Source organism: Sordaria macrospora, chromosome 3, assembly GCF_033870435.1.
Source record: "Sordaria macrospora chromosome 3, complete sequence".
Lineage (NCBI taxonomy): Eukaryota > Fungi > Ascomycota > Sordariomycetes > Sordariales > Sordariaceae > Sordaria > Sordaria macrospora.
Genome location: NC_089373.1, coordinates 1,825,157 through 1,850,723, shown reverse-complemented (window position 1 = coordinate 1,850,723; position 25,567 = coordinate 1,825,157). Strand labels below are relative to the sequence as shown.

The 25,567-nt window shown below is 51.9% G+C and overlaps 8 protein-coding genes across 8 annotated transcripts; 2 read left to right on the top strand and 6 right to left on the bottom strand.

Annotated features, from left to right (window-relative positions):
* Window positions 1-1,648: 1,648 nt before the first annotated feature.
* SMAC4_08960 (uncharacterized protein) lies at window positions 1,649-4,061 on the top strand. The gene is made up of 4 exons (XM_003345577.2): window positions 1,649-1,827; window positions 1,958-2,267; window positions 2,371-2,450; window positions 2,509-4,061. The coding sequence occupies exons 1-4, from the start codon at window positions 1,741-1,743 to the stop codon at window positions 3,712-3,714; spliced, it is 1,683 nt and encodes a 560-aa protein (XP_003345625.2). The 5' UTR covers window positions 1,649-1,740; the 3' UTR covers window positions 3,715-4,061.
* A 1,174-nt stretch (window positions 4,062-5,235) lies between these two features.
* SMAC4_08961 (uncharacterized protein) lies at window positions 5,236-7,120 on the bottom strand. The gene is made up of 2 exons (XM_003345578.2): window positions 6,882-7,120; window positions 5,236-6,818 (listed from the first exon to the last, which is right to left on the bottom strand). Exons 1-2 carry the CDS (start codon window positions 7,083-7,085, stop codon window positions 5,289-5,291), a joined length of 1,734 nt encoding a protein of 577 aa, XP_003345626.1. The 5' UTR covers window positions 7,086-7,120; the 3' UTR covers window positions 5,236-5,288.
* Window positions 7,121-10,012: 2,892 nt separating this feature from the next.
* SMAC4_13474 (uncharacterized protein) lies at window positions 10,013-11,326 on the bottom strand (the record flags this gene model as incomplete). Its single annotated transcript, XM_066091431.1, has 1 exon — window positions 10,013-11,326. The coding sequence occupies one exon, from the start codon at window positions 11,324-11,326 to the stop codon at window positions 10,013-10,015; it is 1,314 nt and encodes a 437-aa protein (XP_065946451.1).
* Window positions 11,327-11,483: 157 nt separating this feature from the next.
* SMAC4_13473 (uncharacterized protein) lies at window positions 11,484-12,110 on the bottom strand (the record flags this gene model as incomplete). Its single annotated transcript, XM_066091430.1, has 2 exons — window positions 11,484-11,854; window positions 11,876-12,110. 2 exons carry the CDS (start codon window positions 12,108-12,110, stop codon window positions 11,484-11,486), a joined length of 606 nt encoding a protein of 201 aa, XP_065946450.1.
* Window positions 12,111-14,014: 1,904 nt separating this feature from the next.
* SMAC4_13472 (uncharacterized protein) lies at window positions 14,015-15,664 on the bottom strand (the record flags this gene model as incomplete). The annotated part of the gene is made up of 1 exon (XM_066091429.1): window positions 14,015-15,664. The coding sequence occupies one exon, from the start codon at window positions 15,662-15,664 to the stop codon at window positions 14,015-14,017; it is 1,650 nt and encodes a 549-aa protein (XP_065946449.1).
* A 1,581-nt stretch (window positions 15,665-17,245) lies between these two features.
* SMAC4_09588 (uncharacterized protein) lies at window positions 17,246-17,518 on the bottom strand (the record flags this gene model as incomplete). Its single annotated transcript, XM_003343599.1, has 1 exon — window positions 17,246-17,518. One exon carries the CDS (start codon window positions 17,516-17,518, stop codon window positions 17,246-17,248), a length of 273 nt encoding a protein of 90 aa, XP_003343647.1.
* A 2,671-nt stretch (window positions 17,519-20,189) lies between these two features.
* Window positions 20,190-21,625, bottom strand: SMAC4_09586 (uncharacterized protein; the record flags this gene model as incomplete). Its single annotated transcript, XM_024656017.2, has 4 exons — window positions 20,190-20,425; window positions 20,495-20,752; window positions 20,813-21,064; window positions 21,136-21,625. 4 exons carry the CDS (start codon window positions 21,623-21,625, stop codon window positions 20,190-20,192), a joined length of 1,236 nt encoding a protein of 411 aa, XP_024511785.2.
* Window positions 21,626-22,965: 1,340 nt separating this feature from the next.
* Window positions 22,966-23,977, top strand: SMAC4_09585 (uncharacterized protein). The gene has a single exon (XM_003343596.2). The coding sequence runs from the start codon at window positions 23,034-23,036 to the stop codon at window positions 23,859-23,861; it is 828 nt and encodes a 275-aa protein (XP_003343644.1). The 5' UTR covers window positions 22,966-23,033; the 3' UTR covers window positions 23,862-23,977.
* Window positions 23,978-25,567: the final 1,590 nt, after the last annotated feature.

The following is a 25,567-nucleotide window of genomic DNA, read 5'->3' as shown; positions in this document are numbered from 1 at the left end:
ATAGAAGTGGGACTCCACAACTGGAACGGGCCAGAGCAAAAAAAAAAAAAAAAAAAGCTCACTTATCGATCCCTAAACGGATAACAGATTGACGAATCAAGATGAGGGGATTAAGGGAAGCTGGGTCCGGTCTAAGCTTGATCAGGTCAGGAAGCAGCCAGTTGTGCCACGCCGTCACCACTCACCAGCGGCTTTTTCGTTTTCTTTGCTCTTCAGAAAGAACTTCCGATTGAAAGATTGCATTGGAATTCCACTCGCTGGTTCTTCTTCCGTGCCAGAAAAACGTGCTTCTCTGCTCGATTGGACTGACTGACGCTACCGTTACACGTTGCTACCGTTCTTGGATGCCCCGCGTGGCCGGGTTCAGTCCGAAATCATCAATGATTTTCACTGCTTCTGATATCATTTGCAACACATCTTCTTGCCCTCGGGTTCCCAAGTCAACCACACAAAGGCCACACAGAGCACTGGACCGCCGCCCATGGCTGCCCTTGATTCTCTGCCTGAGCGGACAGGGCTTCTCTAGCTTCCAACCCCCCTCAAGCCTTCTCGCCGCGCCTCTCTCGGCCCATGAGCCCGTGGTTCACCGATCTTTTGGGTGAAGATGGACCTCATTCTCCCCTTCTCTGGGACATCCTAGTCATGCTAGCGTGGCGCTGCGTGGGGGCTCGACTCAGTTTTCCACATCGACACCATCAAGGTGTCTGGTATTCGGAACAAATCCACTCTGTATTGGAAATACACTCGCGGACCGGCCGAGACGATACGGACACTCTCCCGTTTCCCGTCCGTCTCCCGCAGTGCTCAGCTCGCTGCTCTCTGCCGGCACGTTTTTACCCCAACCGGCGGAACTAAAACAAAGAAAGCGCACTTTAGGTGCCGCACATGGCATGCCTTCTGCAGTGTTCAATATGCAGGCAGGGTAGGTCTATCTTTGCAAGCAAGATAGTGTTGCATTGGTTGCCCTGATATCATGTCAATATGTCAGTGGTACCTGACAACCACCATTGCTTTGCAGAGAGCATCCTCGATGCAGATAAAACCATGGTGTTGCCCCCTTTCCCTTGATCCATCCCCTTCTCGTCCGTCAATATCGAGCACAGGTTTGCCACCTTTTCCACCTGTCGAACCCTAGCCCTCCAGCAGAACGAGGCCCGTGGAGCATAAAACTCACCCTGCTCCAGTCCCATTCCATTTTTTCTAGACAAATCCGGCGACCTTCCGTGCTCCACCCCGGTTATTCCTCGAGTCAACAAGCCGTCCAGGTCCCCCCTGAAGAGAAGAGCCAAGTGAGAGCCCCTGCCTTGTCTTCTTGGAACGAAGGGCTACAATCGGTACCAATCGTCCGACCGAGTCTCAATCGGTCTTTGCTCCACCCGGTCTCCGTTGGCGGAAAAAGACGAGGGTCGACGTCGTCGCCCAACCCTCTTTTTGTCGGCTTTTCGCTCGACTACCGTTCCCCGCATTCACGTGTTGCCGCGCCGCCTCCACCGGATCCTCCCGCAGAAAAAAAAAACTGCCAAAAAGGCCCACGGCCCGCGAGAAAAAAAAGGGGGAAAGAGAGAGAGAGAGAGAGAGAGAGAGAGAGAGAAGTTCGTGTGTTGCTTCGAGAGAAGAAAAATCTCGTGCTTCCATCGCCGAACCACCGCCCCTCCTTCGCCTCTCGTTTCGACGACCACGCCGCCTAATACCTGACCAGCTCAAGTCCTCTCACCAACCAATCATCACCAGAAAGGAAGGATGGCAGAGAAACGCAGCGCCGTAGGACGCTGGTCGGACCGGCTGGCCGTCGAAGCCGAGCCAGGGCTCACCACAGCCCAGTTGATGGTGCGAAACCTTGCCTCTTTGCCCTGAGATTGACATCACAGAGATCCTCTCCTCACTCAATCTCATCGCACTCTCATTTGTTGGAATTATTGCGGCCCAAGACTGACACTTGCCGTTTTCCTTACAACAGTTGACGAACCACGACCTGAAGCCCGTGGAGCCTGAGCGTCGAACATGGGGTGCTTGGAACTTTGTCGGCTTTTGGATTGCTGACTCGTTCAACATCAACACCTGGATGATTTCGTCGTCCATGATGGTGAACGGTCTGTCATGGTGGCAGTCGTGGCTGTGTGTTTGGATCGGTTATGCCATCTCGGGCTGCTTCATCTGCATGACCGGTCGCATCGGTGCTACTTATCACATTGGTTTCCCCGTCGCCAGCAGATCTTCTTTTGGTATCTGGGGTAGCTTGTGGCCTGTGCTTAACAGAGCTGCGATGGGTATGTGGCTCTCACTCCTCCGCTCGTCTCATGTTGGTTCATACATGAACAAGTCTTCTCACTTCACCGCACTAGTGCCCTTTGCTGACCTCTGAGCAAATAGCTTGCATTTGGTATGGTGTTCAGGCCTATATTGGAGGTCACTGCGTTTACCTCATGATCCGGTCCATCTGGAAGGCCTGGGTAAGTGACTCTTTTCCCATTATCGTGATATTCTGCTTATTCTAACCGTGCTGTTCAGGACCGCGACACGATTCCCAACACCTTCTCTACCACATCTGGCACGACGACAGCCGACTTTGTCTCTTTCTTCATTTTCTGGCTGTGCTCATTGCCCGCCATTTGGTTCCCTGTTCACAAGATTCGCCATCTGTTCACCGTCAAGGCCTACTTCGTTCCGTCGGCCGCCATTGCCTTTATGATCTGGGCCATTGTCCGTGCCGGCGACATTGGCCCCATCATTCGTCAGCCATCCTCCCTGAAGGGCAGCGAGCTTGCCTGGGAGTTCGTCAAGGGCATCATGAGCTCCATCGCCAACTTCGCCACTCTCGTCGTCAACGACCCCGACTTTACTCGTTTCGCCAAAAAGCCCAAGGATGCGCTCTGGTCCCAGCTCCTCACGATTCCTACGAGCTTCGCCATCACTTCGCTCATCGGCATTCTTGTCTCATCCTGTTCGTTTTCGATATATGGCGAAGCGGTCTGGGATCCGCTCGACCTGCTGGAGAAATTTCTGGATGAAGGCAACTCGGCCGAGCGCTTCGGCGTCTTCGTTATCTCCTTTGCCTTCTCCCTCGCCCAGCTCGGTACCAATATTGCCGCCAATTCGGTTTCCGCTGGCGCAGATCTGACTGCTTTGTTGCCTCGCTATATCAACATTCGCCGAGGAGGTTACATTTGCGCGGCCGTCGGTCTGGCTATGAACCCTTGGACCCTCCTTACCGACAACAACCAGTTCACCACCTACCTCTCAGCCTATAGCGTCTTCCTCTCCTCGATCGCCGGTGTTATGATTTTCGACTACTACGTTGTCCGCCGCGGTTATCTCGAAGTCAAGGAACTCTACGACGGACGCAAGACCGGACCCTACTACTACACCTGGGGTATCCACTGGCGCGCCTACGCCGCCTACATTGCCGGTATTTTGATTAATGTGGTCGGTTTTGCTGGAGCGGTTGGAAGAGAAGTTCCGATCGGTGCGACCTACATCTACAACGTCAACTTCTTTGCCGGTTTCCTTGTCTCGGGCGCCGTTTACTGGGTCCTGTGCCACTTCTTCCCCATCCCGGCCGTTAGCGACAAGTGGATGGAAGTTGGCGACGAGATTGAGGATCTCAGGGTTGCGTACGACAGCGACAGTGCGACTGGAAGCGGCCATGGCATCTATGTTGATCCCATGGTCGGAAAGCCCTACAAGCTGGGCGCGGATGACAGTAAGATTGTCTAGGATGACACACTCTCACACACATACAAACAAACGAAGGCACGGGGTAACGCGGTTGGTTTATCTTTTGCATAGACAAGGCTTCTTCTTCTGATGAGCAGATGATAGGCCAGGTTTGGTTTTGTAATGACTCCTTTCTTTCTTTTGGTTTTTGGATTTGGGATTGGAAATACCACACGTACGCGGAATAAAGCGCAATGATAGTAATTAGGCTAGGCTTAGGGGAGAGCGTTTTGTTTGTCTATTTTCGGTTAGGAATACCCCGTTGGTTTACGATTCACGACGTAATGAGTTATGGATAATGATAATGAAGAGATTACGTGTTATACGTACATACGTTTCGTTCGTTCTTTGCGTTGTGTGTGTGTGTTGTGTGTGTATGTTCGTTGCGTGTGTTTTGTTCGTTTGTGTACTGTGGTTTGTTTATGTGTTTATCCCCTGTCCTTTACCCCTTTTCCTCTTTAGAAATGCATCAAAATTGGAGATCATCAATGGCCATATTATGATAGATGGACCACCCGCTTTATATCCTTATCGAGCATGAATGCAGCTCAAGATCAGACATCAAACTCTAAATAATGACTTCACCCTCACACTGTATCATATCCACTTACCCACCCCGCGACCCTCCTCTCACATTGGCATTCACCACAGAAACTGCTTTATTTCCACCGGAAAGTCCAAAATTGGAGAAAGCACTTGGGCCAACGATCGAATCGAAGAATATCAAGGAATTGATGTTGGTTCGTCATGCCACACTTCCATTCCCATTTCTGTTTTGGCGGGCTTGAACTCGCTGTCACAAATGTACGACCACTTCCAACCGAGGGTTAGGGTCAAAGCTGCTTATGACATGAGCCGACGGCGTTCACACATTTTCTCGCGCTTACCGAAATGGATGCAACGCCTTTGACAAAGCTTTCAAGACATTGAAACACTTAATCGCGACTTCCATATGCTTTCGCACTGGTCTGACGAATGAATGCGCTTTCTTCGTTGCAAAATCGTCGAGTGATCACTGCAGTCTTGGTGCATCTCGCTCTTAGGGCATCGAGGGCATGTTTGGGGGAAGGCACACCCAGATTGCCCGTACCTGGACTGAGTCTTGGCGTTTGCATCCGATCTGTCTCTGACGGAAAGGGAAGATTGGAAAGTGCGAGCCGGTCCGACAATGTTTGCTACTTAAAATCGGCCAACAACTCAAAAGCAACTCCCGTCCCGTCCTTCTTCTCGCAGTGGTTGCTACCAACAAGCTTTACAAGCTTATTTTGATGCCCGTAGTACATGGAACCTGGCGGTAGCTTAATCCAACCTCGTCCCTCGACTCGACGTCGATTTTCACGGCACGCCACCAAACAACAGAATTCACAATACATTGACAGCAAGGGGATAAACGATTCCGTACAGTGCACTCCTCGCCTGGAGCACTGCGTGTAGTCAGCTTAGGGACCCTTCACTTGTTGCACTTGGAAGCTTGAAATCCAACAAAAAGAAACGTTGAGCATTATCATTAACGATTTAGAAAAAAAGAAAGGCAGGTATATCCTCCAACCCGGGGCTCAGACTCATGCTCAGGCTCAGTTCCTATTCTCCAGCCCACTAGCCGCCCAGTTCTTGCACACCCGCTGCATCTCCGCCTCGGCGCCGTTCTTCTGATACACGTCCTTGATCTCGTGAGGTTGGCGCTCAATGATGCTCATCGCGAAGCCGTCGTGCAAGTGCCACTCAAAGTGGCAGTGCAGAAGCCACGAGCCCGGGTTATCCGTCTGGAACGCCATGACCAAGAACCCGTTGGCCGGCAGGTTGGCCGTGTCTCTGCGCATCGGGTTCTGCGTGTGGAGCTGGACGCCGTCGCCCAAAAAGATGCCGCCGCCGCGCGCCAGGATGTAGCTGTCGTGGCCGTGCAGGTGGATCGGGTGCGACAGCGGCAAGAAAGACTCGATCACAATGTACACCCAGTTGGTTCCCTCGAGGTAGGTCAAATCTACGGGCTTCAGGTCGCGGCTGACGTTGGCGGGCTTGGGGTAGGCGTCGAAGAGCTGCTTGACAACCGGGTTGCCCTTGAGGGGCTTGTAGGGCGCGGGCTCGCCGACCTGCCAGCGCAAAGCATAGCTGTCGTTCTTCCACGAGAGCAGGAGCGCGTCGAAGTTCTTGGTCACGGCCGACGGGCCGACGTCGTGCGGGGTCCAGGGCACAATATTGTCAATGTCCTCGTCCTTGCAGATGTCCAGCTGAGGCCACTGCTTGCTCTGCGGCCACTTGGGCTCGGCGGTCGAAGATGAGTTGTAGCGGGCGATGGCGCGGATGTCGTGGTCCATGAGGTTGAAGGCGAAGCAGGTCAGCATGGGCACGGCGCGCACCCAGTAGTCGCCCTCGTCCTGGTCGGCCTCGATGATGACGTCATACCGCTGGCCGACGGTGATGAGCAGCGTCTTGGTCTCCCAGGGAACGATGGGCACGAAGTCGGCGGCAATGACGGTCATCTTGTGCTTGTCGACCGAGAAACGGAAGGTCACTTCGGAGCCGACGTTGACGAGACGCAAAAGGTGCTTCTTGCCCTTGGTGAACTTGAGCTGCTCACGCTGACCACCCTTCTTGTAGTTGTTCTTGCCGTTGATGAGGCCGTTGACAGCGATGGGAGGGATGCCGAGCGATTTGATCAGCGGCCGTTGGGCAATGTCAAACACGGAGTCATGGTAGTAGTCGGTCAGCAGGAAAGGGCCAAGATCAATGTCCCAGTCAGCAGTGTTGGGGCCGTGGATGATAATGGGCCCCAGCAGGCCTTCGCTGTACTGGATGGAATAGTGAGAGTGGTACCAGCTGGACCCGTGCTGGGTCGCCTTCCACTTGTAGGTGTGGCAGTCTCCGGGAGCGATGGGACATTCGGTCTGAGCGGTGGCGCCATCGGCATAGTTGGTGTAAAACTGGCGGATGCCGTGCCAGTGGATGTTGGTTCCGTTGTCTGGGAGGTGATTGCACACTTTAACCTCGACGTCGTCACCCCAGTTGGCTTCGAGAAGGGGGCCTGGGTACTGGCCATTGACGGTGATCAACCGCTTCTCAACGCCGTCGGGGGCGAGAGTGGCATACTGGACATCGAAGTTATACTGCGGTTGGCTTGTATCAGCATCAAATCTCGAGTAAGTTCTCCTTCATCGGATCGAGCTTACGTAGCGAGTCACTCCAGTGTTGGGCCACTCATAGGTGACATCGGTGTCGATGTCGTAGTTACCCCAGCACTTTCGAGACTTGGGACCATTCTGACAGTATCCCCTCTTCTCCGGCAGCTCTTCCGAAGGACCGGCGAAGGGAATAGCAGATACGAGGGAAGTCACTCCGGCGAGGAGGACGGCGAGAGAGCCTGAAAGCCTCATCTTGTCGACCGTGGCAGATGTTGGAGCAGAGCCTGAGGATGAAGAACAATACTGATCGACATAGGAGTGGGTGCCTCCCCTCTTATACTCAAACCATCGGCCCTCCCCCTTTGCTCATAGTCAGGCCAACCACCATTCATTGTGATAACTTTAGGGCGGTCCGCTCCCATCCAACTCTTGGGGGATTCACACAACTTTCCAGGTTGTCCGACCTCCAACTCCCCAAGATCCGCAGGATTTTCAGGCCCGCCAGCTCACTGGATCCAAACCATCCCCGACACTTTGTTGATTAGATCCCAGGATCCCTCAATATTCCAGGGTTGCTTCAACCATTGTAACTTCCAGGAACTTGGGCTAAGACGTGTGCTGTGGGTATCGCGTGGGTCGGTAGCGCATTCCCAAGGAGCGGTCCAGCCAATAATAGGATCATATTCTGGATCCGCCCGCTTAAAACTCTCCATTAACGGGCTCCTAGGGTGCTCCATCAGTTTGCACGCTTTGGGGATAAGGTCTGAATATCGTCTTCCAAGTTTCACTGGTTTCCCACCCAGGAACTGCTGCCGATGACGGGGTCAACCCAGCTTCTTCTTTCTCCCTTTGTTCCGGTTAAGGGAGTCTGGCGAAAGACGATTAGGAAACATTAGCAACGGATACACCAAAAAAAAAAAAAAAAGACCCATTTGGCACGTTGATGTGTTGGTTGTTAGTGTTGATGTTCAGAAGGCTCATCTAGTGATGACATAGTTTTTCTCCAGGTCTACCTATTTTACACCGATTTTTTTTTCAGGTTCCGAATAGACCGTCCAGAGATTATCTTCCTCGAAGATTTCTATTTCTATCCACTCATCTCTTGTTTCTTTCTCTCGTTGTCCAAACTTCCATGCTCTTCGCTCCTCATTTATTTCTCCTGGGTTGTGTCTAAACTCGCATATACCTAGCGCCCATCCATTTCTCAGGGTAGCATCTGCCCAAACCCCCAGATTCACTGACAAAGTTACATTCCCTCATCTAGCGCCTCAAGCCCAGCTAGCCCAGCCTACACGCCGCCGTGGCATCGTCACACCCTGAAGCCTGAGCAACAAACCCTGGCACACGTCCTAAACCACCACCAACCAGGCAGTGATCAGCAATGACGGACATTTCGATTAAAAAACAAAACGTCTTGCCAAAAGAAAAAAAACGCGCTAAACCTTATCTCTATCTCATCAGTTGAATTGTCTCGTTGTTTTGTTCTTGGGACTTCTTCGCGCTAAGGACAAGTCTTCCAATATCACCAACTTTCCAAGGGCCGGTCTTCGTTTCGGGATGTCATCAGACCACCACTTTCTTGGTTGGGTATGGTGCAGTGGACTGCAATGACAGCTGTCTACTTAGCCGATATTCCATTCACGAGTGCGGTTAAGTGTTTGCTGAAGATTCATGTTGTGGATCCTAGTTAGGAATCCATCATGAAGAATATTTCATATTCAGGTCATTGCAGCTTCTGGGCTACCATTTTCAATCAGCTCGATTGTCAAGAAATCTCAGAAGAGAACGCTGTTTCCCTGTTTTAGTCTCCCTACCAAACATTGTACAGCTGCACCCACTACCACCGCCTATTATCAATGTCACGGTTACATGTACTACATACATAATCCCATTCGGAGCATCCATCCGGAGACCGGGTTGTCGTGCCGACCTAGAAACTGTGTTGTCTGGGTGATCTTAACCATGACAATCAGTTATATGATCGCCGACTAAGTATAGTGTGGAACAGGGGTCGGGTCGCTTTGTCCGGGGCCGGGCCGGGCTGGGTCGAGCTGAGAGCTGAGAGCTGTCAGGCGGGCGGGTGAAATTCGGACGAAAACATTGGATGGAACTACAGTATGGTAGAGATACAGATCGGCCTGTTTGACAGGGACATCGTTGTTTGACTCTTACCTATCTACGGATCAATGCATTTGGGACTTGCCCTTCCTCTTGATCTGTCTTCTTTTTGGCGAATTTGAGCGGCTATGGTAATCGTCAGGGCTCGAAACGCACTGTTTCTTGATTAGACGCTCAACAATCGGGGCTTGATATGTAGAAGCTCACCACACCTGTTTCCTCCCATTCTTTCCTCTACAGAATACAAGCCTGAGTGAGTGAGTGATGGTGGCAGATACCCTTTACTTATGTACATCCTGTGACGAACCGTTACAAGCACAGGAGTATTATCGCTGGGATAGAACAATAGAGTAACGGAGTAGTAGCCAAAAGGTACTGGTAGGTTGTGATAGCTATTGCTTGCTGAAGAACCGGTAACAAGAGGCCGGGGAAGGCCTTCTTTTATACCGGTCTTCATGGACCCGATATACTGGACCCGTGGACCCGAACCTTCGTCTCGGGTCCCCGGGACCCGGGCTTAGGACCCGGGGCTTCGGGTCCTCCCTTCGGGTCCGATCTGATTGGTCGGCTAGTCTAATCTCCATGATTGGATCGTAACACATCCACTCTTCACCTCGACCATTACGACTTATCACATATTCACCATATATATTTATCCGACGCACTTGGGGTCACGACCAAACTCGCTGTTCCTTTGGCTCCCGGTTGCGCATCTCCCCGTGGTGAGTTTGTCCAGGGCAGTCTGCCAGTTTGGCAGAAGATATCTCCAAGTAGGTACATACGTGGGTAAGGTAGTCTACAGCGTTTCGCGGAGAAAGGCAGTAATTCTGTGCCGTGTCTTTCTTGCCCTGTCTTCCCTGCTCTGTCCTACCTTTCCTTTCCCTTTTCTTTTGCGGGCTATGACGAAAAGACTGGAAGGATCCCGGGTTGTTTACATGGCCTGGCGTGGTGTGACAAGGGCAGGTTTCTGAGCTTGGAACAAATAGTTCAATTCCGCTGATGAACTACTTTGGTCTCGAAGGCCTTGTTGGTCCTTTCAACCTCTAGAGGAAGGCTGGGCTTCAAGGCCTTCTTATGCCAAAAGGGAAACGGTACATATCTAGTACATACGGGTCCTTGTCACCTGAGGCTCCAAGGCATCTAGCGATCTGCATACATGTAGGTCTTTCTCGTATGACACCAGGAGTGTGGCATATGCCCGTATGCCACCAAGAGTGTAGCATATGTCCGTGTGACACTAGCGGGTCTGGATTTGGTATTTGGACCTTGTCACTCGGAAATCCCGGTGCCCTTAAGCCGTATATGTCGCGTCGCAGTGTTGTAGACATGGAATCAAGTGACCTCGAGAAGATGGTATAGTTCACATCTTTCCCAGAAGGAAAAACCCACTTGAATGTCTCCAGAGAAGCTTGGTTACCAGCTTTATCAGAAGCATTGCCTAATAGAAAGTCCTTGGCTGATTGGTGGATAAAATAAACAGTCTGGTCTCGAAGAGTCAAAAACGAGCCGCAAAGCCCTATAAGCTCTTCCAGGGACTGCGGATCGTCTGAAATATCGCCTGACATCTCCACGAGAGAGGTCAGTTCTTGAAGGCTGATGGGTCGGCGAACGATAGAGACGGCAAGAATTTGCCTGCACAGATCCGCGTGATTGGACTGAATAATCTGCTCCATCATCCGCGCATATAGGGAATCCAACCCTGCGGGGAATGTCCGTAACTTTTTTAGTGTCTCCCACTTCCGAACGCTCGGATCCCCAAGTCCTTGGCAGACCAAGGCCACCCAGAGAAAAGTCCCATTCGCGTTAGAAGAGAGATAGCCATGTACCTCCGTCTGCATTGTGCTGTTGTACCGTTTCCGGCGCGACAAGTGAAGGACTTTGTGGCGGATATATGCACTGACGGCAGTGTTGACAGATTTGGCGTTTAGCTCGAGGCTGAGTCTGGACTGTTGCGCGACGATCGCTAAGTGTTCTTCGATCTGCACCTCGTTGCGACTAGATACAAGCCACTTGACACAAGCAGACACAGATGATATCTGGACGATCAACTCGAGAAGCTGCGGTTGGTCTGTCACACATTCGTCCAAAGCATCAATCACCAGATAGGTGACCTTCAAGTTCGGGTCTTCTAGCATCTCGCATAAAACCTTAGATAGGACGATCCATGCCATTGTATCATCGGAGGGGTATGTGTTCTCCGGTAGATGTGAGAGCAGGCGTGGTTGCCGGTGGGCAAGTAGGTAGATTAAGCCTTGTAGCACGCCAGTTGCATTATTGATGCGTGAGTCGGTAGCTTGGCAGAAGAAATACGCCAAGTTGCCGCCGTCAGCGATAACACGCCGCTCTAGCTCGTCGATGATACCGCATAGCAACATGGTCTTGCCCTTGCCTGGATCTCCCTTGACCCAGAGCAGGCGACTCTCCCGCAGCTGGCGCCATCGGTTGAAGTCGGGGTTGTCGAAGACCTAGCGATAAGCATCAGCCAGCAGACCACCCTTCGCCAGCTCAATCCGCTCCTTTTCAACGTGCGGGTCATGCGGATCTGTGGGCCACAATTTTGCCAGACAGAGGTAATCCTCGTGAACCTTGTCCTGCAGCCGCTTTCTCCCTTCCTTCGCCATAGAGAACCGGCATGTGCACATCGAAGATGCCGAATAGAGAGTACACCTTGTCTTCCTCGTATTTTGTGTCACGCTTCTCGATCCATCGCATCCGTTCGGCGACGCTGAAATCAGATAGAGTGACACCTTGGAAGGCTTTTCGCGGAATTCCGGTTATATCGTGGATTTCTTGTTCCAGAGACTCCTTATCTCCCAGGCGCTCGCCCTCTTTAGAGAAAAATTCGACGATCGTTGGGGCAATGAGCTCTTGGAGGGTCCATCCTCGGGAAAACCATCTGCTCTCTCGAAAGGTCGGTTGCCAACCGGGGCCGTCACTGTGTTGATGGGTTGAGACGTCTGCCAAGTACACGTAACATTTCACCGCGCCGCGGTACCAATGGAACATGGAGTTGAGAGCGTGCTGAAGCTCGGCGCTGTCAGACTTGTCGATGCAGCATGTGTCTACCCAGAAGAATTTCAGCCCATCGCGCCAGGCTTGGTCTCCGCAAAAACGAATCTTAGCGTAGCCTGCTTTGTTCTTGCCTGTACCGTCCATCATTTCTTTGAAGAGGACTTCTTCAGGACCCCATGTGTGTGAAAGTATCGCATACGGTGGAATCTTGTCGTTGGGAGGTCCTCCGTCAGATGGACCCCGCCGGTATCGTCACGCTCCAGGAGTCACATTGCAGAGTTCGCCAGCCTCAGCTCCCTTGGCAGCTGATCATACAAATGTTCGATGATGGGAAAAGGCTCGCAGGCTTTTGCGAGCGGACGGCTTATGTTGACGGGACTGTAGGTACAGCAAATCAGCAGTTGAAACTAGGGAAATTACTCGACAGACGAGAACTACTTACTATAAGTAACTGACAAAATTCGTAGCGTATATCTCGGTGAGTTTAATTGGAAGCCTTGAAGGTGGTTGCTGTTGTTGTCTTTGTTTCAAGGCGCTGCCTTTGCCTGGATCACCATTCCCGCAGGACTCGGACTTCCACCATATCTGACGCGAACTGAGTAGAGATATCGGGCAGAACCTCTTCGGCACAACCTCTTCGACACAGCTGTCTTTGCAAGCAGAAGACTTGCCAATATCGCGTTCCGTACATCGTTGGGCATAGATGATTGAGAGATCCAGGGCGCCAAGCCCGGAAAGGAAAGGCGTTGGCCAGCCTTTACTGTAATGGAGAGCTGCTCTGAGTGGATGGGTAAAGAGGAGAAGGCAATGCATTGGGAAGATGGTCTTGATTGGATGATTGCTCGCTCTGATGCCCTCCACATCACGTGGTTGAAAGTCACGGTGAGCTTCAGGGAAGAAGGTACATTTAGGAACAGTGAGGTGAGGAAAGGAAGGTATGAGCGCAGATGAACTTTTCAAATGTGAAGCCTCAAAACGAAATCCCAAGATTACCACAGCTTGTTAGGGTTACCGTTGAGCACCGAGAGGAAGTTTTGCCTAAGAATGTAGAAGGGCCGGGCGGCGCGTCATTCCATTAAGATAGTATCGATTGTAGCCGTGGCTAGAATTCCCAAAAAAGGCTCTCCATCGCATTTGATCCTCGCCATCTATTGCTAAAGATTGAGCGTCTCTTAAGTATCTCAAAGACTGTCCAAAACGCGATTTTACTGTAAGCGGCATCAAGCGCGGCCGCGGCCGCCCACGCAAGATGCTGACAGGGAATAGAACAGTACGTCCTCTCGACGATGGGCCAATCACCAGCTGGGCCTACAGGTCCCAAAAGGAAACGAAAAGTAAGGCATCAACGCATTGTCCGCTTTAAGAACACACCTTATCGCAGCGGCTCGGTTGTGGGACAGCACTGACAGCCTAGGTTCCCCTGTGATTTGCAGATTCCACTCGGATTTGCAGCCCTACCCGTGCCCCGCCCCCATAAGTGGTGCAAGCTACCAGGCCGCTGCTGGTACACTATTGCCAACCCTGTAGACGCCCTGAAGCCTCCGGGTCCATGAATGCCCGGCCTCTCAAAAGAAACGTCCTTTGGGTAATTGGCGTGTAGTGGAGTTTAATGGGAATTTGCGAACAGGGTGAACGACCACGAACAAATCAATGATTTATGTATTGAGTTTTGTGAGGTCAGACTGTTAAAAGTCTGGAGGTCTAAAAGTATGGCAAGGAGGACCCTGTGCGGTGGGATTTATGGCCAGCCGCACGTGACACGCACGCTTTTTTTTTTTGTTGTTGTTGTTATTTTTAATGTCTACTTCCGCCTCCCGTAGGGCATGAGACGTGCCGCACCGGTGAGTCTAGCATACAAAATTAAGAGCAATGCCCTAACTGTCCACCAAAACCATTAATCCGAGGGCAAACCGAGTCCTATTGCCAGTATAAATCATGTGTTGCCCATAGCGTAAACGCGGCCCAACACTTATTATCGAATCGCCCAGTGGGCGAGCCCAGTATATGACGGAACCTGTAGCACAAAGGAAAAGGTAAAAGAAATGACAAAATCACTCCTCTCCGCTCTCGCTCTCGCTCTCCTCCTCCCGCAAGGCCTCCTCCCGTCTCCTTGCACGGTGAACGAGCCTGTCCAAGTCCACCGTAACCCTCTCAATATCGTGGCCATGGCCAACCTCCACCCCTCTACTCCGTAAGAACCCCGTAAGGTTGTCAGCGGCGCCACCGCCGTCAGTGTGCTGTTGCCAGAGGGTCTGGCGCCATGCCTTTCTCGTGCAAGTCCACGAAAAGAAGTGCGAGGTCTGGATCCTAGCGATGAAGCGCTGCCAGTAAATTCCAATAGCAAGGGAGAGATTCTCCCGCGTAGCCGCTTCGCCCGTGACGGGGGAAACTGCATATGCCTTCCTGCAGAAAAAGGGATGGAAGGGATTCTTCCAGCTTCCACAGAAACATGTCAGCAGGGCGTCCTCGTGCTCGAAGCGCTCGTGGTAGTCCTTGAAATCCCCGTGGCCAGACCTGGCCGCGAGGAGGTGGTGTAAAGAGCGTCTGTCCAGCTCTTTTAGTTCGTCGTTAGGCTGGATAGAGACTCCCAACCGGTAGTCTGCATAAGACTCTGGCTTGTTCGCGGCCCACCATGCTTTGAAATCCGTACGCGCCTCTCTCTTAGCAAGTCGCCTTGAATGCGCAAGGGTAGCCAAGCCTTCATTGACTACCTCTCCTCCTTCGGCGCCCGCCTTAGCGAGCTCGTCAGCAATCTCGTTGCCCGTGATGCCCTTGTGGCCGGGAACCCAGCGGACGTCCACCAGACTGGGGCCATAGCCCTTTCGGGTGGCACGGAAATCAAGGAAAGCCGCTTGTGACGACGCAGCTGGGGTTCCTCGGAGTCCTCTAATGACGGACGTGTTATCGAGGCATATCGTAATGCGTGGCCGGGCCTGTGCCTCCGGGAAGAGCTCCACAGCGGCCTTGAGACCATGCCGCGCCCCTTCCGCCTCCGCATCAAAAACTTCCGCTTGTTCTAACTGACCGCATCCGCGGCCGAGTTCTGTCTGTCCTTGGAAGCTTACGTAGCCAAAGCCTACGCACTCGCCCTCTAGTCTTTCTTCGGCGTCGGGGTCCTCCGCGTGCGCTGGGGGGCCCATCTGCTTGGCTATCACAGAGCCGTCGGTATAAACGACGATCTCCGAGGGATCTAGCTGGAGAAGCCATTGTTTGAAATCCTTGGCAGCCCTGTCCTTAGACGTGGGCGCTGGATCTTTGTGAGTGTCTCCGTTATAGACGGGCGGCTGTAGAACCGGCCGCAGGAAAGGTAAGGCAAGTTGGGCAGCCGTCTGTAGCGTTGTAGGGCGGCGAGGCAGGCCGTGCGGCGTTACTCGAGATTCCAAAAGACGCGGGACAAGCGGGTGGGCGAGATCTAAGGTAAGGAGGCGCACAGCGTGCCGCCGCCGGGCCGCTTCCAGAAGAAGAGGGACGGGGGGCAGGCTAGCTTCGCGGTAGAGAATGGCAAGGCGCGTCGTTCTCCACACCGGTAAGCTGGCGCGGATGGCAGTGTTAACCGCCGTCTGGACTTTATGGACGAGGTCCGCCAGTCCGTTGCTAACAAGCGGAAACTCCTCTTGTTTGCGGTGAAGGGCGTGCTTCTTATGGCCTGGCCACCAGATTTCGGAGCCAAATAGGGCCTTTGGCAGGACGACAGCCTTCATAGCCTTCACCATGGAGCCTGGAGGTGCGCCGTGGTAGACTCTGTTGAGACCGCGTATGTGGCGGACCACCTGCTTGGCGGAGGCGAGCTTGTGCTCGATGTGGTGCTTCCAGTTCAGCTTGCTGTGGAGCCAAATCCCCAGCCAACGCATTGCCGGCTGTGCAGCCACCTCGACTCCTCCGTGCAACACTCTCAGCAAAAGGATGCGTTGCGGCCTTGACAGGCCGGAAGGACCCTGTATGTATTGATCAGAAGAATGGTCTGGATTTGTATAAGAAGGCCTGGGAACCCAGCTCTCGTCTTGAGGGTTGAAAGGATCAACAAGGCCTTCGCGACCAAAGAAGATTATTATCTGAATTGAACTACTGTTCCAAGCCCAGAACACTGCCCTTGTCACAGTAGCGAGGGCTTGGAGTTCCCGCTGTGACGCCTTGAGAAAGCCGGCTTGCTGTTTGTTGATTCTTTTGACGGCGCGCAGTTTAGGTGGAAGGGCACCATACGTTCGCGCACTTCCTTATAGACCTCTCCGAATGCACCCTCTCCAACAGTTGAATCGGACGCCATTTTTCAAAAGCGCCTCCGAGAATTGCATGGTGACGGAACTTTTCGTTCGGACGGTGTTCATCGGAAGCACTTCCAATTCTCCAATCCTTTAGAGGGGCCCCCAGAAAGCTTTTCATGGTTTCTGAAGAGATATTCCCTTCTGGGCTGTGCCGACGAAGGTTGTTGTTTGCCGCGTGGGATTTTGGGGGGGTGAGGGATGACTATCCGTTTTGAGGCCGCGTGGTTGCTGTTTGACTCACGCGACTCAATTGCGACTGTTTGTTTCTTTTGCGGTTTCTAGAAAGCCACCTGAATGGTCAGAACCTCGTCCAAAAGCAGATACCTTACAAGACAGTGGTTCTCTTACTTCGAAAGTGACAAGGTAGAAAGACGACGACAGAAAGATACGAGTGATTTTTAGGAGTAACGGAGGAAGAGCAACGAAAACCAAGGCAGCCCAGCAATACTGAAAGAGAGTGCTGGTGAGTGGGAAACACAGTGAATGGGCGCCAAGACACGCTTGACAAGAATACACTGTATACTGTCTAGTGAATACACCTTTGTTGTACACTGCTTGGTCGCTGAAAGCTCGATGTGAAAGTAAATCAGCTGGGCCTCAGATAAGAGGTAGCAAGTGGAAAGATTCATAGAAAAAAATACTCGATTGGAGGTTTGTAGGGTCGAGAGGGGAAAACATGCCAGGCCCAGCTAAATAGTCGACTTTGCAGATGGAACGCTTGGGTGGAGAGCACCTTCCGAATGCCACAAGCCAGGTGTGCTTGCATTTACCTAGGTAAGGGAAGCATGACGGGGTTTTTCAAGCGTGCGAAGAGGGTGGTTGTGTCTTCGATAGCGGGGTGAGGATGGGTCGGTCTTTTGCCGGTTGGCGTTTGTTTGGTTATCAAGTGTCTCTCTTACTACACCGCCTTTATTCATTAGCTTTCTATCTCTTACCATCTCTCCATGTCCAGAAACTAGGTAGGTACATCTACCCAATCCCGCGCATAGTATGTCAAGACTCACCCAAAAAAACATCATTCTACACCCCTCTCAACCTCCAAAACAGCATCTGATACGCCTTGTAATATTTCGGCTTATGCACCTCGCTGTTTTCCAGATTGCGGGCGGTTTTGGTGAGGTGTGTGATGTTCTCTTTTGCCCATTTTCGGAATGCTTGGTTGGTTGTTTTCAGCTTGGAGTGTTGTGCCAGATCAAGGTCATGGTTTTTGAGCGTTTCTAGGAGGAAGCGCTCGGTTTCGAAGAGGAAGATGAAGAGGGGGTAGATGGGGTTTGTGGGGGTTTGTTGGGACATTGTTGAAGTGTGGCTTATTTTTTGTAGGGACGGGAGTGTAGATGCTGGGGAGGCAAGGAGTTGATCTAACGACCTTTTATCCTTCTTCTACTAACGTAGGGCTTAGTTCCTTCGAGTCCTTCAATAGGCAAAATGAAGTTGGCTGACGGGGTATGTGTCAGGTCTTGACTTGAAGTAAACTAGGCGCAGTGACTGTTACCATTTGTGCCAGACACTTGACGAAATTCAGCTAGGGAAATGTCAAACTTCGATGACAGGATAAAAGAACGAGATTGGGACACGGATGGAATCAAATCACATATGACTGTCCATCCAGTGGTTTGGGTTTTAGCTAGAGCTCAAACGGCGGCTAGGTACACAACCGGAGTGCCCATCTTTGCTTTTTAATCGAACCCTTCTTTGACAATCGGACGAAAGGCACGAATATCACCGGAACAAAGTATGGGGAGTTAAGACCGTCAATTGTGGCTCAGCCAGCTAAGCAAAAGCAGCAAAAATCCTGTTCTAACGTCCTATTTCCTCCTGAGACTTGCCTGCAGGCCTCTTTCCAAATGACTCGTAGATTTGACCATGACCAGTATCCCTGTGTATATCCAGAATACACTCCAAGTAGAAACTCCGTTCTTCACAGTCGAAAAATTTCCGTCCAGCACTATACCCCCTCATCACAGTTGTGATTTGAGTGCTATAGCTGGAAACAAGGTAAAGCTTTACGCTCCGCTGAAGTCGGATTTGCTGCTAGATGCTGAGAGATAAAAACTTCTCTCGTTAACGTCTTGCGGAATGCCCGTCTGTGCAGCGTCGATGTTTGTCTCTTGCTGTGGCTGCGCCTGTGTTGCTGCGGTAGAACTTTGTCGTGAAGCTTCTTCGTCCGCAACTTTCTTATAATCTTCCACCTTATCCTGGAGTCTTTTCAGGTTATTGCCGATCTTGACAAGCGCAGCATTGATCGTTTTTCTGAGCGAAGCTAGTTGTCCGTCCTGAAATGAAGTTTTTGTCAGGAGAGAAGGTCTTATGTAAGTGTATATCATAAGGGTTATACTGACATCAAGCTTCATTTTTGTGCTCTTCTCAACGTCAATCATTACGCTCTCTGCCTCATCAAACACTGTTCATAAATCTCTGATGAGCCATAAGCGTAAAGTGACCGAGACTATGTGACATGAATGGGATATACCTCTACTCACCAATACACGCCTGGGTATGCGTTTGCGCAAGAAGCCGTACCTCTTCCAAAAATGTATCTGGCTTCTTGAGGTACTGCACAAAATCACCCTCTTCCTTGAAAGGAAAATGTTCATCGTCCACGCACTTCCGGAGGTCTTCCGATAAAACCAGCATGTTTTTCTCATAATTTGCATGATTTTCGCCTTCTATTTGATCAATAAGGGTCCAGGATTCATTCAACCTCCCATCAATCCTTCTCCACATGTCCATGACGGTCTTCTCAGCCACCAGGAATTACTCCTCCATCGTGAGTTCGACACTGTTCGCCATCGTAGGTGTGTATATGGCGATAAGGGATAGCGTGAACGGTATGGCTGACAGTCCGAATATCGGAAATAATCGCAATTGAAACTGTATCGAGTTGAAGAGAAGACGTGATCGCTGATAAGGACACAAACTCGCCATCTTTCCGCCGATGGTTCATCAGTCTTATAGCCATTTTCACCTCGTCTGCCTTCGTACGCCTTCACCCATAACCCAGAGTCTCATGAGAAAATCAACCCATGTTGCTAGACGCGCGCTATTATCCCCAAAGAAGTAAAGATATAGCACATCCACCAACGCGCTCAATGCCAGGGGAGGACATAAAGGACAAGAGCGAGATGCCCAACTTTCCAACACAGACATTGTATGGACATCTTCGAGCATGGGCGCTGTACGTCAAATACCACAGAACCCAACAAGGGGCGCAGAGGAACACGGAGGACCAAAGTGTGCACTTGGACATGACTTTCCCAACAGTCTTCGTTGAGGTTTGGAGACGAATCGCGCACCCAACAGGGCGAGCAATCTCCCCAATGGGCACTCACTGTAGACGCTGAAGGGGAAAAGTTAAAGTTGGACACCTAGGCACGTGCCAGAAAGCCGGAAGCTCATAATGATAAAGAAAACCACCAACGCCAGAGCGATGCACAAACACGATGACTACCATGCTCATGTGAACGACATGAACAACTGCACCAAACTGATGGAGTACAATCCAAGTTCAAGTCACCTCGCCAGGCCGGATATCCAACAGAGGAGTGGTACGGAACTTGGCGCGCTTCCTGCCAGCACCAACACGACCAGCACCAACACGACCAGCACCAACACAACAACTCAAGCATACCAACAAAGCGCCAGGGATTGGCTTTGGCAGTCCCGTCGAAAACAGCGAACATCAAACAGAAAGCAGAGCCAACACCATAATCCATTACGCAAAATTTGGGGGGCGGTTACTACCGAAAAAGGAAAGAAAGTTGTGCGCTTGATCTGGCTGATTCAAGAACAAAAAGCATAGCAGAGGGCGTAAAAGATGGTGCAAGAAACATTAGGATTAAGTACCGATCCTCAGATCTCTCCATCCCCTACACCCAATCACCTTCACCTTTTCTCCCGACCTCTCCGTCCCCGCCATACAAAATCACTCCTCAATTCCCGTTCACCTAAGGTCTCTTAAAGCCCCTTAAACACCAGTGCAAACATAGTATCCCAGCCACAAGTTACTGCAATCCGCACTGATCTGGGTGTTATACTTCCTGAACTGATCAAGGGTGATGCCAGCGCCCGAGTAGATGCTCCAGCAGCTGTCGCCGCTCTTGATTTGGTAATACTTCTTGCAGTTGCTCACGATGCCGGGCATCTGCGGGGTGGGAGTGGCGTGGACGCAGACGTAGTAATCGAGCCAGAGGTTGGAGCATTCTGGTACAAAGCAAGGTGGTTAGTTTGGGACTACTAAAGGACAGGAATCAGGGGAAGAAGAAAACGTACGGGCATTAATGTAGCTGTTATAGCTCAGGAACTGATCGGTAGTGATTCCGTACTTGGCAGCGATGGTGCCGCATTGGTCACCCGAAGCAATCTTGTGGTAACCGTCGCAGTTGGCGACGATGCCGGGCATCTGGGGAGAGTTGGTCGCGGCGGGAGCGGTGGTGGTGGAAGTAGGCTTGGTAGTGGTTGTAGGCTTCTGTGTAACGGCACCGGGAACGTGGACGCAGACGTAGTAGCTGAGCCAAAGGTTGGAGCACTCTGTGTGACGGAATGTTAGTAATGGATACGGTGGGGATCAGGTTAAGGGCAGATACGTACCAGCGTTGATCTCGGTGTTCCAGCTCTTGAACTGAGTGGTAGTAATGCTGTTCTTGGAGGCAATGGTATCGCAAGAATCTCCCGATGCTACCTTGTAGAAACCATCACAGTTGGCAGCGAGACCAGGCATCTGGGGGGAGTTGGTCGGAGCCGGCGCAGCGGTGGTGCTGGTGGTCTTGGTGGAAGTTGTCGGGGCAGCCGCGCCGGGCACGTGGACACAGACATAGTAGTCCAGCCAGAGGTTAGAGCACTCTGGAAAAGGAATCTGTTAGCGAATCAAACCGGACACGTTATTGCACGCGCTTGCAGAGGTTGATACATACCGGCGTTGATCTCAGTGTTCCAGGTCTTGAACTGGGTGGTGGTGATACCGTTCTTGGAGGCAATGGTATCACACGAGTCGCCAGAAGCTACCTTGTAAAACTTATCGCAGTTTGCCGCCAGTCCAGGCATCTGGGGGGAGTTGCTAGGGGCAGGGGCGGCAGTAGTCGAAGAAGATGTAGAGGTCGAGGAAGTAGAAGTGGTGGTGGTGGTGGTTCTGACCGTAGTCGTCGTTGTCTTGAGCGTGGTGCTCGTGCTCGAGGACGAGGACGCAGACGAAGAAGGTGTAGGATCAGCAGTGACGGTGCCGATGACGCAGTAGAGCTGGCTGTCATCGAGGTTGGGGCAGGTGATACCTGGGTTCAACTTCTTGAGCTCATCGACCGACTGTCCCCAGCTGGCGGCGAAGCTCTCGCAGGTTGCGCCGGCATCAGGAGCCGTGGAAAAGGCACAGTCAACAGCACGGGGGGACAGGGCCCGAGCAGAGACCATGCCGGGGAGAAGCCCGGCGGCAAGAACTTGGAAGCGTGTCAGCTGCATCATGTTGGTGTTGCTGGGACTGGAGAGAAAAGAGAGTCAAAGGTCGGTGTCCTCAAGCAAAAGAGACACTCACCCAGATGAAGTCCAAACTGCCGTCTTATACATCTCTTCGGAGCACACTTTGGTGTAGTATGCCATCTACACTCCTGGAGAACGCCTGACTCTGCTTGAGCCTAGATGGGATGTATGGGCCGACATGGCCTGTTCTCGGAGCCCTCTAGTTCACGCGTTCACGGCCGTGGAAAAAATCAGTTTGCTAGAGAGATGGTATTGATCCACCCCGTCGGTGATATCACGGCTGATTGCATACGGAATGGGTGAGGCAAGATCCTCGAGAGCAACAATCAATAGTGTGACTGCATTGCAACGTCGAGTTGGAACTGTATTTCGTAGAGATTGTCGGTGGATGTTCGCCACGCGTGTTCAGGTATTGCTATGGAGAAGGGTCTCGCTCGCTACCAGATAACCCCAGCGTCCACCTCTTTGGGAAGTCAGCCCGTCAGGCGGACAAGAGGGCAAGGCTGTGTGTCAGCCGGAAAAGCGTGAGCCCGTCGGCAGCATGGTATGGGAAATGGAATGTGGCATCATGTTTCGATTGGAGGCCCCGGGTCACAACCGCGAATGACGGTGGTGGTGAGGTTGTTACTGTGTACTGGGTTGTCGATGGCTGTTGTAAGAGAAAAAGAAAGGTACCTTGATTACGTACAGATAACCGAAGGAAAGCAGCTCACCAATCAGCAAGGAGAATCCCGGCTGGGATGCAAATCCTCAACGCCAAGCATCCTGCCTTGGCAGTCACAGTGGATCGTCTCCGCTCAGCCTTTTTCAAAGCCGATCCGCCGGGACCATTCTTGAATAGTCGTGGCCTGTGCGCAGTCCCACCCACTGAACCCTTTTCCCCTGCAAGGCTGCAGCTGCCCACTCCTTACCCATTTCAACTTCCGACTTTCTTTGCCTCTCTCGCCAAGCCGGCTAAGCGGCCCTTTGTGTTTGCGCCCACCAACGGCAACGGCAAAGAAGCCACAATGGGATTGGTTTGTGTCGTCAGGGTCGTCTAGCCTAGCGTGTCTCGGAGGGTTCATCTGATTTGCCTTTGCCAAGACATCACCTCCCTTTCATCTGCTGAATTCTTTGGGCGCTTTGCTACCCTAGCATACGGTTTTCTCCCCTCTTTCGTCTTCATCCTCCATGACCATGCTTTTTTGCTGACTCACACGCTCAACAAGTGTATCAACGATCCCATATTGTCATTGCCATTTCCAGGGCACCCGAAATTTGACCTAGGTACACCGTACACATCACCACTCCCCGCCGTCTTTTTACCTTCTGTTCCAGCTGTTTGACAACAGCCCCCAGAAACATGCACTTCAAGTCCCGCGCAGCTTGGTCCCTCCTGGTCTCTTTGATCAGTCTTGGGACCGTTTCCAACGCTGCCGATTCCGGTGTCCTCGAGGTCGACCTCCTTTTCCCGCGCAATGAGACATATGCGCCCACCGAATGGATGCCATTCGTCTTTGCCGTCCAAAACACCAAGCTCGCAAAGTATCTCGTTCCCAAAATCAACTACGAAGGATGGAACGTGTCTGTAGGAGCCAATAACTCCAACGGAGCCGGCTTTTCATATAGCCACGACAACCTGCAATGGGCAAACTGGTCCAGCGAGGACCCGTATTTTGTCCATCACTTCCACGCCGACCTCCCCGAGGGGATCTGGCGACTTGACTGGGAATTCTGGTATTCTTCGTGCAACGAGGACTGGACGGACTTCACGAGTGTTGGCGACCCCGTCAATCGCAACAGAACATTACACAGCGTCACATTCACCATCAAAGAGGGCGGGCAGGTGGTAGATGTCGTTGCTGCCACGGCCGACGACAAAACATGTTCCAAGGAGAACGCTGCTGCCGTCAACGTTACTGGCAAAACACAGGGTGTACCCTCTAGGCTTGATATGCCCGATAATACCTGCGCAGTGGTGGGATCTCCTCAACCAACTCCCACCCCTTGCCAGGTCAAGGTGGACTCGGCCGTTGCCGCCAGCATGACGGCTTCATTGAGGGCCGAATTGTGCAACCGCACCGCAGACCGCCCAGACGACTGTCCGAAGGACAATGCCGCTCAGGGATTGGCTGTTGCAGGTTTGGCCTGCTTAGCAGCTGGAGTGGGAATGTTGGGATTCTTGGCTTGAAGATGATGGGATTTTGGTGGTATTACCCAATTGCGCATCGTATGCAGGTACTTTGTCCTTAATGCAGGGAAATCGACCGTTATGCAATATGCATGTAATGTAGTCACGTATGTAATCTATTCATTATGATGAAGGAGTACTGCTAGCATGAACTCCCTCTCCTCCTGACTTCACAATGCAACGTCTTGCCAGTCCAAAGAATCCCACAACGTGACTCTTAGCCGACCGAGAAAAAGAAACAAATCCCATGACACCAAGTCTTAGGGCTTACTTCTAGAAGCTTAACTAAGCCTCAGTCAACACACCAGATAAAAGATGACATATTCACCTTCACCGCTGTGCCGTGCAAGAACAGAAGATCGGAAATTGCCATGTGGGTTCTTGTCTTTGCATCTCCCATGGAGCGACCTAGTCAGATCGCTTAAGCAATCCTTCGGACTTTGGAGTCAACGGATTCTCACGATGTTACCTGTGACGGACCTCAAAGAAAAACTCTTCATCCGGTCTCGCAACCCCTATGCAAATGGAAATGGAATGGAACGGGACAAGACACAGAAGCACGGGACGGTAGATGGCTTTTTGCATTACAACAATGTACCTACCACCTACATCACTGTAGGTATCATGCAGTTCCACGCTCATGGCTTAGGGTCCACACTAGGTAGGCTGCAGCGAGCTTGATGTATGTACTGTGAGGCAAAGCTCAAGTGCCTTGCTTGCATCCATCCATCTCAATGGGTCTGACTCTTGACCAGGCCCGTCATCGGAAGACGACCGTTTGGACCATTGTGACCGAGGTTCACCAGTCGGCGAGGCTAGAAACTAGTGTGCACAGACTCTTCCGCGGAAAAGCTTGTATGACGAAGGAGACGTCCAAGGCAAACCGAGCAAGCGATCAAGCTGCCGAGTTTCCGGGGGCTGAAGATAGCTGCCCTTGCATAACAACCGGGTTTCTGAAGAGGAGTGTCAGCACTAAGCAGCAAGGCTGCGACCTTCCCGTTAGGTGCAGAGCTCCACAGCCCACAACATCAAATTTTTGGCTGCATGCGACTGCGAGGCGTAGTGGGCCGCGCCGGACACAAGACGCGAAGTGGAGAGGCCGAACGGCAGTGGGGACACCTAAGAGAAGCTTGATTGGGTAATCCTATCGAGGCTAATCCGTGCACACATGCAAGGCTAGGGATGGACCCATGTGGGTGGGTACAGTGTCCCCTCCACTTTTCATTGCAAACGACCCCGACGCGATCTCCTTTTTCTCCACACCTCGGACTCGGCATTGACGACGTCTTTTCCTCGGACTTCATCCTTCACCATAACCACAACAGTCCTCCACCCAGCTACACTAGGTCACCCTCCTGGTATCTTTACCGCAAATGGCAACCCCGACATCCCTCTGCTACGCCAGCGTGGTATTTTCAACTCTCCCCCGAAAAAAACGCCAGCGTGATATTGGCTGCCCTGTATCCTGACCAGGTTGGGACACTGGACTGATTGTCCTCACACCGTCATCAGAGCCTCGTGCTCGTTCATTTAGACGTAATGGCGGACGGATTTTCCCGGCAATGGCCTCCTTTGGGACACAATAACGAGATTGAGTTGCAATTCTCGACAATCCCACAGTCATCGTCACAAAGCGACAGTCCGCCATTGCGAAGGAATCTTCATCGATCGATTCCATGGCCTATCCATGCCATCATCAGATGTCC